This window comes from Halichoeres trimaculatus, unplaced genomic scaffold, assembly GCF_033239565.1.
Source record: "Halichoeres trimaculatus isolate MK-OKI-2021-1 unplaced genomic scaffold, fHalTri1.1 fHalTri1_scaffold_4, whole genome shotgun sequence".
Taxonomy (NCBI): Eukaryota; Metazoa; Chordata; class Actinopteri; order Labriformes; family Labridae; genus Halichoeres; species Halichoeres trimaculatus.
This window is the reverse complement of record NW_027437182.1, coordinates 25985841-26004641: the sequence shown is the minus strand read 5'-3', so window position 1 is coordinate 26004641 and position 18801 is coordinate 25985841. Positions and strand designations below refer to the sequence as shown.

At 37.8% G+C, this 18801-nt stretch overlaps 2 protein-coding genes across 2 annotated transcripts; both read left to right on the top strand.

Moving 5' to 3' along the window:
- The first annotated feature begins 235 nt into the window (after positions 1–235).
- On the top strand, positions 236–6377 carry npl (N-acetylneuraminate pyruvate lyase (dihydrodipicolinate synthase)). The gene is made up of 12 exons (XM_074668304.1): positions 236–390; positions 607–697; positions 908–981; positions 2962–3049; positions 3165–3222; positions 3851–3926; positions 4116–4208; positions 4307–4452; positions 4567–4613; positions 4686–4770; positions 4868–4907; positions 5065–6377. The coding sequence occupies exons 2-12, from the start codon at positions 618–620 to the stop codon at positions 5211–5213; spliced, it is 936 nt and encodes a 311-aa protein (XP_074524405.1). The 5' UTR covers positions 236–390; positions 607–617; the 3' UTR covers positions 5214–6377.
- A 4829-nt stretch (positions 6378–11206) lies between these two features.
- Positions 11207–17431, top strand: sec22bb (SEC22 homolog B, vesicle trafficking protein b). Its single transcript, XM_074667355.1, has 5 exons — positions 11207–11458; positions 13701–13810; positions 13987–14147; positions 15289–15435; positions 15582–17431. The coding sequence occupies exons 1-5, from the start codon at positions 11384–11386 to the stop codon at positions 15734–15736; spliced, it is 648 nt and encodes a 215-aa protein (XP_074523456.1). The 5' UTR covers positions 11207–11383; the 3' UTR covers positions 15737–17431.
- The last annotated feature ends 1370 nt before the right edge of the window (positions 17432–18801 follow it).

The following is an 18801-nucleotide window of genomic DNA, read 5'->3' as shown; positions in this document are numbered from 1 at the left end:
ACCCCAAGTATGCGTGTCATAATAGTTACAGCTCTGAACTCATCGTGTCCAAAGTTGAGTATTAATCACATTATGACCTCTCAATCTTAACTTCGAATCATGACAACTGTTGTTGACTCACTGGCATGTATGTAGGTTTTTACGTTATCAATATACAACGCTAGTGTGATTAAATCACTGTTTATTCAATAAGTAACTACATATCCCATGAAGCTTTGCGGTGTCAGTTGATGCTTCGTGGTTTCACATGACAATACACGAACAAGCCCTCAACCAATGTCTGTGTAAGCAATGTTCTTAAAGATTATTGATGCCCACACACAGAAGGATCTTCGCTTTGACAGGAGAGGTAGAACTTCGTAAATAAATTTCAACAAAATTTATTAAGGGGTAAGTATTCATGTCCTCAGTCAGATGGCTTAATGTATTAATGTACTTTACGTCTTGTTCTGACGTTGGCTCAGTTGAATCAGGTTGTAAACTTGTTTTTCTGGCAAATGACAGTGATGTGTCTGCTGACTTCCCATTTAACTTCCCATTCTTCATGTCGCCTCCCGGTCTCATTCCTGTTCATTTTTGCCTAACATACCTCTTTTCAAATGTCAGGTATCCTACCTATGTCAAAAATGGCTGTTGTAAATGATAAGAAGCCATCAGGACTTGTTGCAGCCACATTCACCCCGTTCACTACACAGGGGTAAGTATTCTTTGGAGACACTTCCTGTTCTTTTTTACGCCCTGATTTGGGGGCACATTATGTTCCAATGGAAGGGGATTAAAAACTAGAGAAGAAAGCATTAGTTTTGGTAGGATACAGCTGAAATCCGTGACTCCCTGGGATTATTGGTAGTCTATTTTTAGGCACATAGGACCAAGCCTATAATACTCAAATTTTTTCTCAAAACAGTGAAATAAACCTGTCACTGATCGGACCCTACATTGACTACCTGACACAGAAGCAAGGAGTAAACAGTATATTTGGTAAGTTTTCCTGTGGAATCCTTCCTCACATCTTTCACCTCATCCACCCCCACCTCCCCAGTTTTGCAACAGAAATTTTTGCAGCTTGAAAAGGTTCATACTGTCTTCTTAGTTTATATCCTATTTTCAAAGGGTTCTTTTTGAAAGAAAGAGAGGTTTGTTTACCTGCTTAACTAGTTTCAACCCTCTTCTGGGGTCTTCGTCAGAAGCATCACGTGATGGTGAGTAGTTAAGCAGGTAAACAAACCTGTCTGTCTTTCAAAAAGAACCCTTTGAAAATAGAAATTTATGCAGTCATTTTTTAGTGGTTTTAACGTTGTGTGATTTCCCTGCTCTAATATGTAAACATAAATTTCTCAAAAATGATAAAAATAGACCTGATGTCGATGAGTGTAAATTTCCCTTTGTTTATAAACATACAAAATGATTATTTGAAATAAAGGGTATCCCTGTACCCTGATATCTAAGGCAAATGCAAAACCCTTCACACCCACACACATGGCCATTGTGGTGTAATCACAGGGACTTCTGTGCTGTAAATTAAGGTGGTCCAGGTTGACCCAGGCAAGGGAAACTGAGAAATAGCATTTAGAAATAATATTTCATCTGCTGATCATCTCATTTTAAATTGGGTATTATAATTGGGCATGTATAAGTGAGACTTTTAAAATTGCACTCAGAAAGTCTTCAAAAGGCTTTTATAGAAATCTTTATCAAAGCTTCTGTATGGATATTTTCTGTTTAATTCTAAGTACAGGAGGTCCCTGACGTACATGATTCTCAACTTACATTGTTTCGACTTTACGACAACAAAAAATATATGTATGTAAGAAAATAGACAAGGTTATTTTTTATTTAGATTTATTATACTGTATTTTATTATGTTTTATATTTATTTTAATTTATTTTAAATGTCTATTTTGATTGTCTGTACTTTTTTTCCCATGAATATGAAGTATAATGCATGTATTTGGATAGCTATTTAGAGATTTTGGGGGTTTTTAAGGGTAAAAATCTGACTTTTAGGTTACGATGGGTCGTAGGACCAGCACTCGTTTGTAACTCAAAGAGCTCCTGTATTTTAATAACAATAAAAAAATGAAAACTCATCTAATGAGTTTTATCCTCACACTAACATACAGTATATCAATTACTATTTCCTATGGAAAAGTAAAAAACTTTAATATTCTTCAGCATACTGTCAGATCTGACATCTACCCCCTAACTGCACTTTAACAGGCACAAAATGTTAAAGGAAGAAATTGTGATAGTTTTTTCTGATGGTCTTGTTTGTTATTTTAGGTCATAAATGGGCATCAGGGTTGACAACAGCCTGTTTCATAACCAGTTAAACACTTCTTACAGTAGCCTTAATTTACAATGAAAGCTGACGCATGCCCTGTTTTGCTTCGTCACTCTTGCTCAACTGTCCTTTGATTGAAAACAGATTAGGAGAATATTTAAAGTTTTCCCTTTTCTCCCTATTGATCAAGGCTTGTCAGTGTTTCCTGGGTTTAAAAAAGTGATGATTTTTTAGCTTCATTTCTCTAACACTGGATGACTCACTCCATTTTGTGCCACTATAAGTTTCATTCTGCTTTTTTCTGCTGACAATGTCTGTGCTCTTAAGCAACAGAGGACATGTGTGCTTTTGAATGTAGTGATGGTGTCAAGTTAATTTTCATCTCACCCTCAATGCACCAGTCAGCCCTTACAGCCTACATAAACTGGTTTGTATTGGTTCATCAGCCTTCATGATGGTGGACTGTGGTCTCTTTTAACTAGCCTCATATTGTTTTTGGAAGGTCTATTTTATATATACCTGTGTTTTTATACCCTGCTTTATCATAGCTTTCACCTTGCTTTAATCCCTAAACTTATTTTGCATGATGCATGAAATGTTCTCAGGTCAAGTATTTTTGTCTTGCTTGTGATGTGAATCCATACCTTTCAATAAGACAAAGTTTCACTCACTTCCAGTCAATGGTACCACTGGAGAGAGCTTATCCCTCACTGTTGCAGAGAGGAAGACACTTGCAGAGGAGTGGTGTAAGAAAGCAAAGGGCAAGTGAGTCATGTCACTGAATTTTTTTAACCTAGAGATGTGTCAATATGTTTAGGTAGGTGCAAGAGACATAAATACATTCCGGTTGTGAAATGAATTTGTGCACGTGTCCCTGCAGAATGAACCATGTGATCGTGCACGTCGGCTGCATGAGTCTTAGAGATTCCCAAGAACTGGTGAGTCACTGCCTTCATTTCGTCGATAGTAAGTGTATGTTTCCCATTGTAATCTGTCTTTTTACTTTTTACGAATGGCTTTAAAGCTCCCACGTGAAACCATGTGTTTATGTCATTTTTAGTCCCTCTGTAGACAAAATAGCTTCTCAAATAGTGTTTACCAATAAAATGTCCTCCCACTTTCTTTCAACAGTCTGACTTGTGACTTTTTAAAATGAGGGAAATGGGGCAGGCTTTGTTTTTTATTTTAACCCTGTAACTCCAAACCCATCATATTTGATACACAAGTTTCAGAGACCTCTATTTCATCAAAATGATAAATAATAAACCCGTTAAACCTGTTTTTGAAAAATGTATTCTATCCCATTGAGGACTAGGGGCAACTGAAGTTGCATTTTGGCCCTTTCAAAAGGCTGCTGTCATTAAATCATAAACACTTCTTTCTGGAAATTCAATGCTAATTTTCAAGAAGTCGCAGTAAGAATAACACCTAAATGGTTAATTTTTTTTTCACACAAGTACTTGTCAAATTGACTATTCAAACAGAACTTGCTAAAACACAAATCATACAATGTGACACGTTTAGCTGTTTTCATTTCCTTTCTCTCTTTCTTTATTATCTCTTAAGGCTCGCCATGCTGTAGAGATTGAGGCTGATGCAATCGCAGTCATGGCTCCTTTCTTCTTGAAGCCCAAACATGCAGGCATGTGATGGTTTGACTTTGAAATGCATTCATTGTCAACCTTAGTCATAACATCATAGTTTACACACACATTTAAAATAAATAACACTTTCACATGCTCCATTGCAACATGCTTTTCAAGCCTAGTTGTACAGTTGCTATGAACTAGTGCACTTGATTAATGTAAATTTCTTTTCTTTTCATTCTTAGACGCATTAAGGAAGTTTCTCCAAGAGGTGGCTTCAGCTGCTCCATCTCTGCCCCTGTATTACTATCACACTCCATCAACTACCGGTGTACAGGGTTAGTGTTTAGAAATGATTGACAGTAAGAGAGTTCTTAGGCATATCTTGTAACAAATCATATTGAGTAATACAAGTTGGTCTGTTTGTTTTCATCAGTGCCAATAAGAGATGTGCTGGAGGGTATTGAGGGTCTCATTCCTTCCTTCAGAGGTGTAAAGTTCACCGACACAAACCTGATGGACTTTGGCCTTTGTGTCAGCTACAGTCCGGCTCAATGGACATTCTTATACGGCGTGGACGAGGTCAGCATTTTCTCTCTCCATCTTCTTTGGTCAGCAGACTACTTGCAAAAAGATGTTTTGAGAGTCCAACCTCCACCTTAAAAAACCTTGAACTTTGCTTTCATTTTGCTGCAGCAACTGCTTGCAGGTCTGGCTATGGGAGCTCAGGGAGCAGTTGGCAGGTCAGTTTGGATCTTCTGTCTCTCTTTAAACTCTGTGCTTAACAGTTGATTACATCTGCTTTTCTATCACAGCACATATAACTACGCTGGAAGCAATATGAACAAGCTTTTAGCTGCACTTGAAAATGGCAACCTAGCAGAGGCCAGAGGGATACAGGTGCAGTTTCTTATTATCATTGTTTTTTAGACTTTTCCATCTTTAATATTTTAGTCAGGTCTAGTGACAAACATATTTCTCTGGTTTTCCCAACTAGTACAAGATGCAGGATCTCATCAGATATGCCAAGGAATTTGGTGAGTGATACAGTGTTCTTATCATTTTCTGCCCAAACATGAACATGTACAATAACCAGAACATAGCAGTGAGGTGTTGCACCAGGATTTTTGAAGCCCACCTGAAACAATGTCAGGGATAGATTTCTGTGTAAACATGTTGAATTGTCGTTGACAGGTTTTGATCTTGGAGTGAACAAGCAGCTGATGGCCGAGCTGTCCGGCTTGGCTTTGGGTCCTCCTCGTCTCCCTGTGATGCCGTGTCCTCCTGAAAATGCTCAGTTAATTGCGCAGAAGTTCCACAGCCTTTTCCCTGAGTCTTCATAGATTTAATCTTAATCCAACATAGAGTGAAATCATCTCTAAATCTAAGCATCTCTAAAAAAGAATCTCTAGATTGTTAGGTCATTTTATATGTTTAACTTTTATATTACTGGGAAATTATCTCTCAAGAGTGTTTCTTGATTTGACACTCTGAGATATTTTTATGAAAAATTTTCACTTGACATATTTTTTATGACTCACAGTTTGACCCTGTGTTGAAAGAAAGTCCAATTTTTCAGTGTTAATCATTTTGTTACAGCTTTTATTCTGAAGGGTAATGTCTAACCTAGCTAACATGTGATACATGTGATATACTAATTTAAGAAACTAAAACCAGTATTATGAATGGTATACAAATTAGCAGTATTAAATTCTGCTGAATTTCATAATCTCATTGTGACACGTGTCATAGTCACGGTTACATGAGAAGTCTTTCATCTTTCCGAATGGAACTTTTCTGAATGACTTTTCCAAAAACAATAGTATACATGGAAAGGGATATTCCAATCTCTAGTCTACATGCGCCGCTATAATCAAACAGAATAGTCAATGTGGCATGCCCAAACAAACGTAAACAAATTGAGGAACGTCTCTAGTTGCGTCATATCTGAGCATGCCCTGAAAGAACACACCCTGACAACTTTCCATTTGAGTGGATACATGATACCTCAATCTGTTTGGGGAAAGGAATATTCCACCCCTGTGAAACCGATTAAATGGCACTTTTCTTTCAGAATGAGGTGTATACAAAGGTTAAATTCGTTCTGAATGCAAGCAGAATATTTGGGTCCATGTATACACTGCTGTTGTGTGATCACACTCAAAAAATGATCATATAGTTAATTTCTCGTTAGTTTTGTATTTCAAGTTTGTTAAATGTTACTGATGCCAACTAAGGAATGAAAAATGCTTTTCTTTGAAAATCTTATTAATAAAAAACTGACCACTAGCTAACCTCTTTATAGGGAGAAAAACAGACAGAGAAGGCAGTGATACTAACCCTTTTTCATTAAGAAAAGTCTGACAGTTCAAAAACAAGAGGGTAATTAAACCTCTGATCTGTTACATAGGATTATTTGCAAACAAGGCATTCTTGTTTTAAGTGCAATTAGTTCAGCATGCACTTTTTAAATGCCACTGAAAGGGAAATTTTGTTCAAAAAATGTGTCTGTGAGACATTATTCATTATTTCTAAGCAATAAAATGTGCTTATCCATTTAGTGGTTCACACTAATTAGTGTTTGTCTTTTTTTCTAACACTAGGCCATTTGGAAATCACTAAATCAGATTATCCCAAGGACCTGCAGAAACAGGCTGTGATGTGTACCTGTGTGTGTGTGTGAGAGAGAGAGAGAGAGAGAGAGAGAGAGAGAGAGAGAGAGAGAGAGAGAGTGCCAAATGGGAGAACAGAATTTGAGAGTATAATATAATCAGTTAAAAAAATGTTTGATTTTTCAAATCCATATATTCACAAATTTCTTCATAAGTGTATGCTAACTTCCTGAACTGTTACACATTCTGTGCCTTCACACCATGGATATGAATCTGTTCTTGGTGTTCCAGAGGGCATATACTTGTATATTCCAGATTACACTCCACTAATAATTAACTAAGTCATGAACAGCTAAGTAAATGAATAATATAAATAGTTAAAAATAACTAAGATGTGAAAAATTAGCAGCCATGATAAATGACACTTAATTTATTGCAGTAAAAGATGGCCTTTGTGACACTGAAGTTTTATTATTTAACTGTACATATCTATTACATATCTAAAAAATATTAAAACTGTCCTTACAGTAATCAAGAAATCCACATGAATACCACCAATTCAACCTTAACACACAGGACATCACCACACCTGTTCACAGCTAGCCTGTATGTGCATTCAAGGCAGTGACAGTTGATCTCACATATATTTGCTTAGGTGTTCCTCCTAACTCACTATCTGCTTCCTCATCATGTATGGGAACAGCAGCAGCCCATACTTACCATGACTAGTGTAGACAGATGTGTTGCAGTCAGTGGTGGTGTGCTCTAAGACAAGAAAAGTACACTAACCATGTCTGAGTCTGAGTTTACCTGAAACAGCTCATCCTACTCCATGCCATGGGCGTGAAGGACTCCACCCTCTGTTGTCACCATGGAAACACAGGGAGTTCTGGTGACATTGTCAAAGTTACACTTCAGTTATGTCAGTCCTGCATCTGACCAATAAAAACACAAAGAGACTCAGCGTGTGCAGTTGAAGGTTAAAGGTTTCCCTGAAACTCACAAGTACATCCAAACTACCATTAAATAGATACTCCTAAAAATGCTCCTGTGTAACAGTTTGTAGCTTTGTATTTGAAAAAAAATGGTCTTGTGTTGTTTTCGGGGTCACTTTGTAGTCTACAAATTTCAGGCTAAAATTTAAACATTTAAGGATGTTTTTACTGCTGTCAAATGTCAAACTGTTCAAATTTGGCCCAAGTGTCAAAAGGGGAACTAATGCAATGCACTTAAAAATTTTAACTACCATTGCAAATCAAGTTTCTAAGTAAAATTGACAGACTTTCAACAGTTTGAAATACCTGAGAAGGCATTTGGTAAAAAACCATCAAGTGGCCTCTTAAGACCTGTAGCAGGACTTAGTGGCAGCAGGTACCAAGGTTTTCGTTTGCACGGTAAGGTTTTCACTAAATGCTGCAGGTCTCCATGATCACACTCCAAGATGTACATTATTACTGACCACAAGCACAAGAAAAGTCAACTCCAGTGTGCTCAAAAACAACTACAAAAATAATAGGTCACATACATCTGGGGATTCTGTTCTGTGAAGCACTGAAACAAAATCAGAACTTTTAAGTTCCATGGATCAGCTGCATTTCTGGAGGTAAAATTAATCTCCAGTGAAGTTTGAAAAAGGCATCAGTTGCATGCAATTCAGGAATATTGGTGAACTGAAGACCTTAACCCACAAGGAATAGGCTAAAATTCCCAAGGAAGGATGCTAGAAGCTGGTATCTGGTTGTGCCATAAAAGCCAAAGGGTGCTTGTCAGGAAGAGGTGGAATAATATTAAGACTGCATTAGTCATTAAAAGTGATGCCACCAACCAGTAATCTACTCCAAACCAAGAAAAAGTTTCTTGTTACTTCATCCCACCTTAAAACAGTTTGATATTTGATCAATTTAAATAAATTCTGTTAATTTTGTTGATGTCATTCCTGAACCAAAATGATATTTTTAAGATACGTGGCAATGCAGGTTTTATCAACAGAGTTTCATAAAATACCTTTATATGTACTATTGATGGCTGGGAAATAAGCAGACACAAATTTTAAACAGGTGTATGAAAGAAAATGCCTTTGTGCAAAGCCCTGCCACCCACTGAGATAGATGAATCTTTTCATGGATTTGTAGTTGACTCGCCCACGTTACTCCACACTATTTCATTCATCCTAACCTTGTCCAAGTCATGTATTATAACATGTAGGAGTGTTTTATCAGAGCATCTAGGGCCAAAACAAATGAGCCTTAGTCTGTGCGTGTTGTGCAGCAGCCTTCGCCTTCAGTGGTGTGTTCTTGTAAAGAGACTCTGCCAGGGCTATGAGTGTGTGGGCTTGAGTGTGTGTTGGATGAATCTGGGTCGTGCCCATGGGTTCAAGTAAAGGCCTCTTACGTGATACTTATTGTTGTTTAGCCAAGAAATAAAAGAGTTTTGCCAAGAAGTAAATCTTTGCCATTTGAGGGTGTCGCTTCCTGTTAGCATCATCAGACACAGAAACACAAAGAAAGAAAATGCGGGGGGAAAAAAAGAGGAAAGCTACTGAGGCAAGCGTGTGAACGAAAGCATTCATTCAAATTAAATGTGTTTAAACCCTGGGGCTTACATGATTACAGCTGCAAAACAAAAACAACTCTTGTGTCCTAGTGGAAAATGAATTTCCTGTGTGTAAATATTTAAGATATATACAAACAAAGTCACTCAGTCGTATTCAGCAGTGTTTCAGCTGCGTCACTTTGACTGAACCTGACCCTGTGGCGTGCTAATGTGAACCTGCGGCTGCATGAGGACAGGACTGGTGCCATGTCAGCAGATGGAGACTTGGGGGTAAACAGAAGGAAAACATATTACAGGCTGGTTATTTAATGGTCTCCGTGAGGGTACTGGACTACATGTAATCTTTATTAGATAACATACAGGATGTGTAACTGACAACTTGTATGCAACCTATCATAGTTTACACACATATTTTATATCCAGGCTATTCTTGATAGTGACGGAGCCCCTCTTTTCAGCTCAGTTCTTCTTTTCAGTGGTCTGTTTTTCTTTCTTACCATCTCTATCCCGATCTGTAATTTTCCTCATTTAATTCCCCCAGGACACATTTCCTCTATGCCCCCTGTCCTGAAAGTATTAAAAAAGAGGATTATGAAATGATGGCCTGTTTCATTTTATGTCCAATGAGAGACACACACATTTTTTTTATTTTACTCTTCTCAGCTCATGCCACATCTTGTCTCCAATAAATGTCACGCAGGCAGCAGACATGCTGTGTGGCAGACATCAGGGGTCACTCAGTAGGGGTCGGCCGTGTCAGTCTGGCAGCCCGCGACAGTGACTCCCTGTGGACTCACCACCTGACTCACTGGGACGTCATAAGCTTATAGACTGTGGGGATTTGAGAACCATTCCATTATGTGTAAATTCTTTCTTCCTGCTTTTATTTGGCATCAAACTGGCACTATTTCACACCAGACCTCTTTCTATGGTATGATCAACCCCAAATGGGTGTAGTCTCACATTGTAGTTATGGGTGTGTTTGAGTTACATATTTAATTTTTAATTTTTATTTGGCATGGATTAGAGTCTTTATGCTGTATCCCACAAGTCACACTAATTCCCATGGAGCAGATTCTCTATCTGGATCACCTTGCTCTGTCCCATTGCATTATGGGGACACTTATCAATTCTTAGCAATGTCTTGGCTGAGATTTTCTTTTTGAAGGATGTCAAAAAAGTTGCTTTGTTAGTCAATCGTTTTAATGTTGGTCTTTCTTTGGACTCAGGTCATTTCCAGCATACTAAAAAGGGGTTATTAGATTATCGGGTATAGGTTCCCAACTCAAATCATTAATGGAATATTTTTTTTCATTTTATTATTTATTTATTTATTTATTTATTTTATTTTATTTTATTTTATTTTATTTTATTTTATTTTATTTTATTTTATTTTATTCTTTTTTTTTTTTTTTGGGGGGGGGGGGGGGGGGGGGTGTTAAAGTTATTGTAATGAAATATGATAAGACTGTATCAAAATGGAGTAAATCACTTCTCTGTTTTTGTATTAACTAAATTGACGGAGATGCAGTTGCTATCAGGGAACAAGGATGACCCCTGCTGCATACATTTTGCATCTACAATGACTAGATAGTCTGAGTTATCTTGATCTTGAGTTGCTCTTCCAATACCAAACAATCTAATGCTTAATACTATGTGAAACAATGTTTACTCTACAATACTACACAGTATGGTATGATGTGATGGTGCCACTCATTGCGAGACCATGCCATGCCATAAAAAATATAAGATACAGTGCAACAGATAACATGATACTAGTGATAAGACACTACACAGTATGATTTAGGGTTATGTCACATAATGTGATGCAATACAATTTGGTACAATTCTTTGCTGTGCACATTTAAATACCTTATCAGGTTATGAAACAAAACATGTTTATTAAGGAGCACATACAAATGAAATACACACATCCTATGTGGTTTTTATTTGTAAGTCATTTTGCTTTATTTACTGTTTCATAAAAATAATTAGAGGACACTGGACATTAAATACGTCACATAAGGTTTATTTATTCAGTGTCTTAAATAAGAGATGCGTGTTACTTTTATTCTTTACGCTTAATTACACAATGAATACATGTGCATTGGGAGTTAAAGAATAAATTGTCAGCGCTAATAGAATCGGAACACTTTGCTTTCAGCACAGGCGGATGACGGAATCCTTTAGGTGTTACACCCAAAGCTCTAGCGTTTCCGGCCAGCTCAGCGTATCAGACCTGTGGTGTTGTCAGTTTTGCTATACAGGCTGTGGTTGTCAGTTTCCAGCCTGACAAACACACACTGGTCCCGGTTACCTGTAGAGAAACACCCGGACACTGCGGAGAGATGGTGCTGCTGACGATGATCGCTCGGCTGGCTGACGGCCTGCCGTTAGCCGCCTCGATGCAGGAGGACGAACAGGTTACGATTTGATGTGTTTTATCTCTGTGGTCTCTGGCTGTCTCATTCTGTTATCATCACAGGCTTCTACAGCCACTGCCCCTAAGTTAAATATAAGAGACTGACACGTTAGCATAAGTTTACTAGCTGCTATGGACCTGTCTAGTAACTAAACATCAGACAACGTATTTATTTACTTCGCTGAATCATTCCTGTAAGTTGCAGAACAGGCTTCATGTGTTTCACCAATGACTAGGCTCAGATGTTGTTTTAGTTAATGTGAGCCTTGTATAGCTTCGCCTCTATGTTTTATCGCCGTGGTACCATTTCGTCCCCTAAAACAAGCCTAACTATCGGCTAGTGCAGCTCTCCAAAGTGGATAGACACATACCTGTCATGTTTGGTATTGTCATAAATATAAACAAGAACCAGAATTGAAATCAGGCAACAAAAGATATGGTGGACATAAATCAGAGTGTCATTGCTATCTGGTCTGTCCACCAGAAGGCACTGTCATGTTTTTAGAAGAATGAGCTAGGTTGACATGTCTAAACAACCCAAAACTGAGGATTCTGGGAATAAAAATCTCATTTTACTGTTGCTATGTTAAAAAAAGATAGAAGCTGACACGACATTTTTTCTTGTGTTTAATTGAATACCAATTTTTCCATCTGGCTAAGTGAGTTAGGTGCAAACAGTCATTGTAAGGCAGATGGAGACATGGATGTCATACTATCCTGTCAGCTGGTTGCATTTGTTTTGGTCTAAAAAGGACTCAAGTACCATTTTAAATTATTTATTTTAAAATGGAATGAAGTAATTTAGGGCAGACTGTACTGTATTGCACCACATGAATTTTAGCCACATTTCTTTTAGCAGATTTAAAAAAAATGTTTTGTTATGTGAGGACATCCCCCAATTTTTTGGCCCGACAGCCCGACAATTATTAGGCTTCTGTGACATGCAGTCCAAACCTTGAAATCACAGGCCTCACTGCTGCTGATTATATTTTAGATAACAGCAGAATAGCATTTCTCCTTGTCAAAACTGTGATCTATTAACACTGTCATTCTTCCCAACCATAATGAACATCATGGTTATCAGCTAAAAATATCTAACACCATTTCAGATATCACAAATCAACCTGTGATAGTTTAAGTTAAGGTTACTCAAAATTATCAACCGGACAGGTGGAATGTTTTATTTTATTTTGGATATTCAAATGTTAAACTTGTGACTTACAGCTTTATCGAGGATATTCCAAATAGAAGTTTTTTCCTTGGGAGAATCCTGTAAAAATCATCTAATCTTTATTTATGATGCACCAATTCATAACAGATGTTATCTCAGGAGGAAACAAGCAGGTCTAGACTGGACTCTTTGTAATATCATGTCTTATGACTTAACATCAAGACAAGATAAGATTTTATCTTAATCTAGCATGAACAAAGCCCTTTGCATTGTTCAGCATGTTACAAAAGTTCACAGGCAATGGTAGAGCACACGAAAAATGGCATTGTGGAGATCTAAAATGATAACTATGACTAGAAATCATTAAAAAACATATATCTCCAGTCTCAGATATCCATTTAGGGCTCCAGTGTTGTTGTTGAGCGAGTCCGATTAAAGTAGTTTACCATAGCCTTTGACACAAACATAACCTCAACATGTGAAAAATGTTCCAAACGATGGCATTTTAGCATGTGAAGTTGTTCTGAGTCTAACATTTTTCCCTCACTCTCTCATTTGCTTACATTAAAAGGGAAGTGAAAAGGTTTGTTGTGTCTTTTTTTTGCGCTTCAGCATCATACATGTGTGTCTGTGATGCTCCAGTGTTGCTGTGAAGAACCATCAACAGCATCTAATCAGTGATCCCATCCCATCCGTCAGCCAAATGACCACTGTCATTAATCATCAAGTGTCTGGTTGTTCTTTTTAAACACATCACCTGCAGTCTTAGAAGTAGCATCACACCGCTGAGTCTGTGTGCGTCTGTTTATGAAAGCTTTTTATTACTAGCACATATTACTGTTCAAGAAATTATTACCATCAAGAAAAGAGACTGTGATCTGGACTGTGGGTGGTTTCTCTTTTTTCATCCTGTCCAGTAACCATGTGTTTGTTTTGTGGGTTGTCATTTCTCATTTTTGTTCCTCATGGTTGGAAAAACCTTGAAATTTACTGTCAAAACCTTTTTACTAAGAGTGAATTTTCTTTCCCTGAATTTAACACATTTGATTTTGTTTCTGTTTTGTACATTTAGTTGGGTCGGGATCTTCAACAGTACCAGAGTCAAGCAAAGCAGCTCTTCAGGAAGCTCAATGATCAGAGTCCATCACGCTGCACCTTAGAGGCTGGTTCAATGTCATTTCAGTGAGTATGACACAGGAGTTATGTTGCTAAAATAATGCAAATTAATAACTGCAGAAAACATTACTTAGTTTATGTTGATAGTTTTTTATGAATAGGCCAAGGATGTTTACCTAACTGTAACTCTTAAACCACCAAGCTTTAGCTTAATATCTCATATTTGGATGTTCTCATTGCAGCTACATTATAGAGAAAGGAGTGTGCTACCTCGTGCTGTGTGAAGCCAGCTTTCCAAAGAAGCTTGCCTTTGCTTACCTGGAGGACCTGCAGACAGAGTTTCATGAGCAGCACGGGAAGAAGGTCCCCACAGTGTCCCGGCCTTACTCCTTCATTGAATTTGGTGAGAAAAGAAAACTGACAGGAACAACAGAAACCGCTTCTGGTTTAGGCATGTTGCTTTCCTGGTCAGACCACTGAAGTGAAGTCTGTATTGGTCAGTTGTAGTGCAGTCTTAATGTATTTCAATAGGTAATGCATAGGTTTTTGTTCAGTTGTAGGTGCACAAGTGACCATTAGTTGCTTTGTTTTAATAATACAGAACAGTACAAAGACAGATGTCTTGGATCTACTTATCTTTTTTACTTTCAGTTACATTTTCACTCCTGGAGGTTAAATGAGGTTAAACACTTTTATTGCACATTTTTTCACACATCAAACATTAAATGAATTGAGTCAGTGTTCTTAAAATATGAATTTCCATAAAAATATCTAAATTTTTTAAGTTTGGAAATGTGAGTGTCCTGAACCAGCATAGTCTCGAAAGTTAATATCCAGTCAAGTGTTTGTCTTGTTTCTTGTAATAACATACTATTAGACTTTATATGGGCCAAATTCAACTGACAAGTCTAAAAGCTTTGATAGTTCTAGATATTAAAAGACAAAATGAGGCTTTAATTAATTAAAGTGAGTAAAGACATAACTGGTTAGGCTTCTTGAATTAAGACATGATTTTATATCAAGAAACTTCCCCAGCAAATTTTTCTTACTCCATTGTCAGTTTTTTTTAACTCACTTCAAACAGTTAAAGCCTTTTTACCTTTTACAAAGACATTTTTCTGGACTTGTCATCTAAATGTGGCTCAAAGTGAGTCTGATAAGAGGTTTTTACGAAAAATAATTAAGCGCTTCTCAAGTACAAGGCCCAGATCTCTTGTAAATTTCCTTCTGTCTTTAGCCCACTCACTGTCGGTAAAAACTCATCGATACACAGCTGAATTACTGTTTCCAGCATCTTGGCTCAGTTCCTACGAGCTTACATTTTGAATTTTTTTACTCAATCAATTTATGTATTCTGTAACACTTGCAGTTCCCTAGAGCTTCAATTTTTATTTATTATGGCAATGGTTGATTCTTGTACAGAAGAGAAAGTGTCCATGAAATTAATGCACATTCAACAGTCTAAAAGGGCTGTGGAATAATAATCTGACATTTTGTATCCTGTCTAAAAGCTGACACTTAAATTTGTTTCACTCCTTTCACAGACACCTTTATCCAAAAAACCAAGAAGTCATACATCGACAGCCGAGCACGGAGGAATCTGGGCAGCATCAACACAGAGCTCCAGGATGTACAGAGGATCATGGTGGCCAACATAGAGGAGGTGCTGCAGAGAGGAGAGGCACTCTCTGGTAGGTCATGCACCTCGTGTCTGAATTATGGATGTCAGGAAGTCTGCTCCTCAGATTTACTCGTTTTGTCCCTTTCTTTACCTCTCCTCTTTTTCCTTTCTCTCATGCAATACTGCTCTTTGTCCTTTGGTTTCTCCTCCCTCAAGCGCTTGACTCCAAGGCCAGCAACCTGTCCAGCCTTTCCAGGAAGTACCAGAGTGACGCCAGGTATCTCAATACCCGCTCCACCTATGCCAAGCTGGCAGCTGGGGGTGTCTTTTTCATCATGCTCATTGTCTACGTCCGTTTCTGGTGGCTCTGAGAGCAGAGAGAAGAGAAGAGGAGAAAAATGAGGAGGATGTGTTGAAGTGGAAAAACAAGTCTGCAGACTTAAAGAAAAGCTCCCACCTTTGACTAAAAACAGGATCCCTGCTCTGAATAAGACTTTGCAGACCGCCCTTTCTGTCCTTATCTGTCCATGGATGTGTGATCTGAATATAAACGATGTCATAATGCATAGTGTTACTATCAACAATTATACAAAAATGTGGTTGCCCAGGGGGAAGATTAAGAGGGACTGAGTGAATGAGAATGAGAATTCTAATTGTGTGTGTGGTGTGTGTGTGTGTGTGTGTGTGTGTGTGTGTGTGTGTGTGTGTGTGTGTGTGTGTGTGTGTGTGTGTGTGTGTGTGTGTGTGTGTGTGTGTGTGTCTGTGTCTGTGTGTCTGTGTGTGTCTGTGTGTCTGTGTGTGTCTGTGTGTCTGTGTGTGTCTGTGTGTCTGTGTGTGTCTGTGTGTGTCTGTGTGTCTGTGTGTCTGTGTGTGAGTGGAGGGGGGGCCTGATGTTTTTGAAGCTGATTGCAAATGATTGGTTTGAAGTGTGCAGAAAAAATAAGAGAAAAAGGAAGGTCCTGTTTTTGAGATTTCAAAGTTGTAATGTACTGTAACCAGACTGATTTCAACTGTCAACACACAAAAGAGACAAAGACAACATTTAATTTATCCTCACATGAGTATGAAGCTTTCATAAACATTGTAATCTATCTGAAGAATTCTGCAGGGAGGGTTCAATGAGCCTGGACATCATACAGTCTCCAGGTACAACATACTCTGACATTAACCTGTAGGCGATAAAGAAGTCCAGCCAAATAATAGGCTGATTTTTATTTTTGTTGTTTTCCTTAAATAGAGATTTAAGGCAGGCAGGAAGGGGAGTTTACTTTTATTTTGTTTGCTAAGGGGAGGGTTTACTGACTTTTCAGGATACCTTGGATTGGCAATCGTAATTTACTCTCCCATGATTTATACATAAACTTGACCCATACAATTTCAAGGAGTCAAGTCTCAACACAAGTTTCATTTGCACTTTAGAGGACATTAAAGCAAAGGAAGAAACAATATGAGAGACAATATATGTTATGTAAAAGATATCAGATCTCAGTTTAAACTCCAAATTTGGGCCTTTTCTGAGGGAAGGTTTAAAAAAAATACTGATAAATTGGTGCTTTCATTTTCTGGGGGCAGGCATAACAGGTAAGACCTCCCATACCAATTACTCTCACCCGCAATAACAGGCCTAACCAAGTGACCAAGTGTACCCACCTCTCTGTTTCACCCTTACTCACCGTGACCGTGTGGATCTGCTCCTCTCTGGAAACAGGGATTATTAAGATAAAATTTCCATTTGGGTTCTTTTGGTTTGTAAAAAGTTTACATCCGTTTGTAATCTAATCCAGGCTGAGGGTTACAGGTGTGATGAAGGCAGAAATGTCTTCGTACAGTTGAAATGAACGCCTTTATTTCTGTCCTGTATGCTATCTATGAATAAAATCATTTGCACAAAATTCACTTCCTTTCTGTAAGAGGACCTTCTGTTGAACTGATCATAACCATGGGGAAAGTACATTATCTTGTGAAAGTACTATAATTAAGCGTGTGGAGTTTTTCATCATTGGTTTGTTTCCATATAATTGTACTGACTTTTTCAAGCCAATACTGTGGGGAACAAGACTCATATGTTAAGGAGAGATATTATTCCATGCTGTTTGAATTACAATGAATTCCTAACTTTATGTTTTCAGTCAACTGTTGTTCGTATTTAAGAAATTATCTGAGTTCTTATCTCACACTTTTTTATTTCAAACCTCACATTATTTTCGAAGTTCTCTTAGTTCTCTGTCAAATGTAGAGATGGGTACCTAATCAGGTACTTTTATTGGTACCGACTGAATTTTGTCAAAAGTACTGGGTACCGATTCTCATAAAATCAAAAGGTACCATGTTTAGGTACCTAAACACATCCTTGTAACTGTGAGGGACTGGAAGAGTAGGCGATTTTTTCCATGCTGGCCATGAACACAGAATTGCAAGGTTATATATTGAAGAATTAAAATGTAAAATTAATGAAATTTGAGATTTCATTTTTACTAATTTTGGTTAAATTGATATTTTTTACCATATGAACGCAAAAAAGTACCAGAAATTGGTACCGTTGAGCACTAATACCGATTGCCAGTAAGGATGGGTACCGAATAAGGTACTTGTATAGGTACTGACCGAATTCTGTCAAAAGTATCGAATACCGATTCTCGTAAAATCAAAAGGTACCATGTTGAGGTACCTAACTGCATCCTTGTGACTGTGAGGGAGTAGAAGAGTAGGTGATTTTCCATGCTGGACATCAACACAGCATTGCAAGTTTATATATTGAAGAATACATATGTTGAATTGAAAAAAAAAAGATTCTTTATTATTGGACAAATTGACATTTTTTACCACATAAACACAAAAAAGTACCAAAAATTAGTACCATAGAGTACTGGTATTGATTGTCAGGTACCAGGTATTAGTACCATATCGTTTCAAATGTGAAAGGTACCCATCCCTAGCCAAATGTTTAAAAATTTTAGATGCAATTGAAAGTTGCTTTGTAAAATGTTGAGACTGAATCTTACCTTATTCAGATTTAATGCTTTGAAGACCTGTAAACAATAGCAAGGTTTACTGACACAGTATTATTCATATCCCACTGGTGCAGACACATCTTTTTTGGGGGGGGAATTTTCCAACTTCTGACCACCAGATGGAGTGCTTAACTTGTTACCCAGAAAAAGAGGATACAAAGTTGAAGCACCAAAACCCCCTCCGGCTTGTAATCTGTGCTGCAGAGCATGCCCTCCTTCAAGCTGAACTCTAAATCATAGGTTTGCTTTAAAAGACATGAAAACATAGGCTGCAGCCTGCAGGTTGAGGAAGATGTGAAAAAGAAAGAAAGAAAGGGGAAAGGTTTTTCTGATGCATATTTCATGCAACAAATGAATACAGCAGCAGTGTGATTCTTCAACTTGAGGTAAAACAGGAAACGTCAGCGAAATAATGAGAAGCAGCA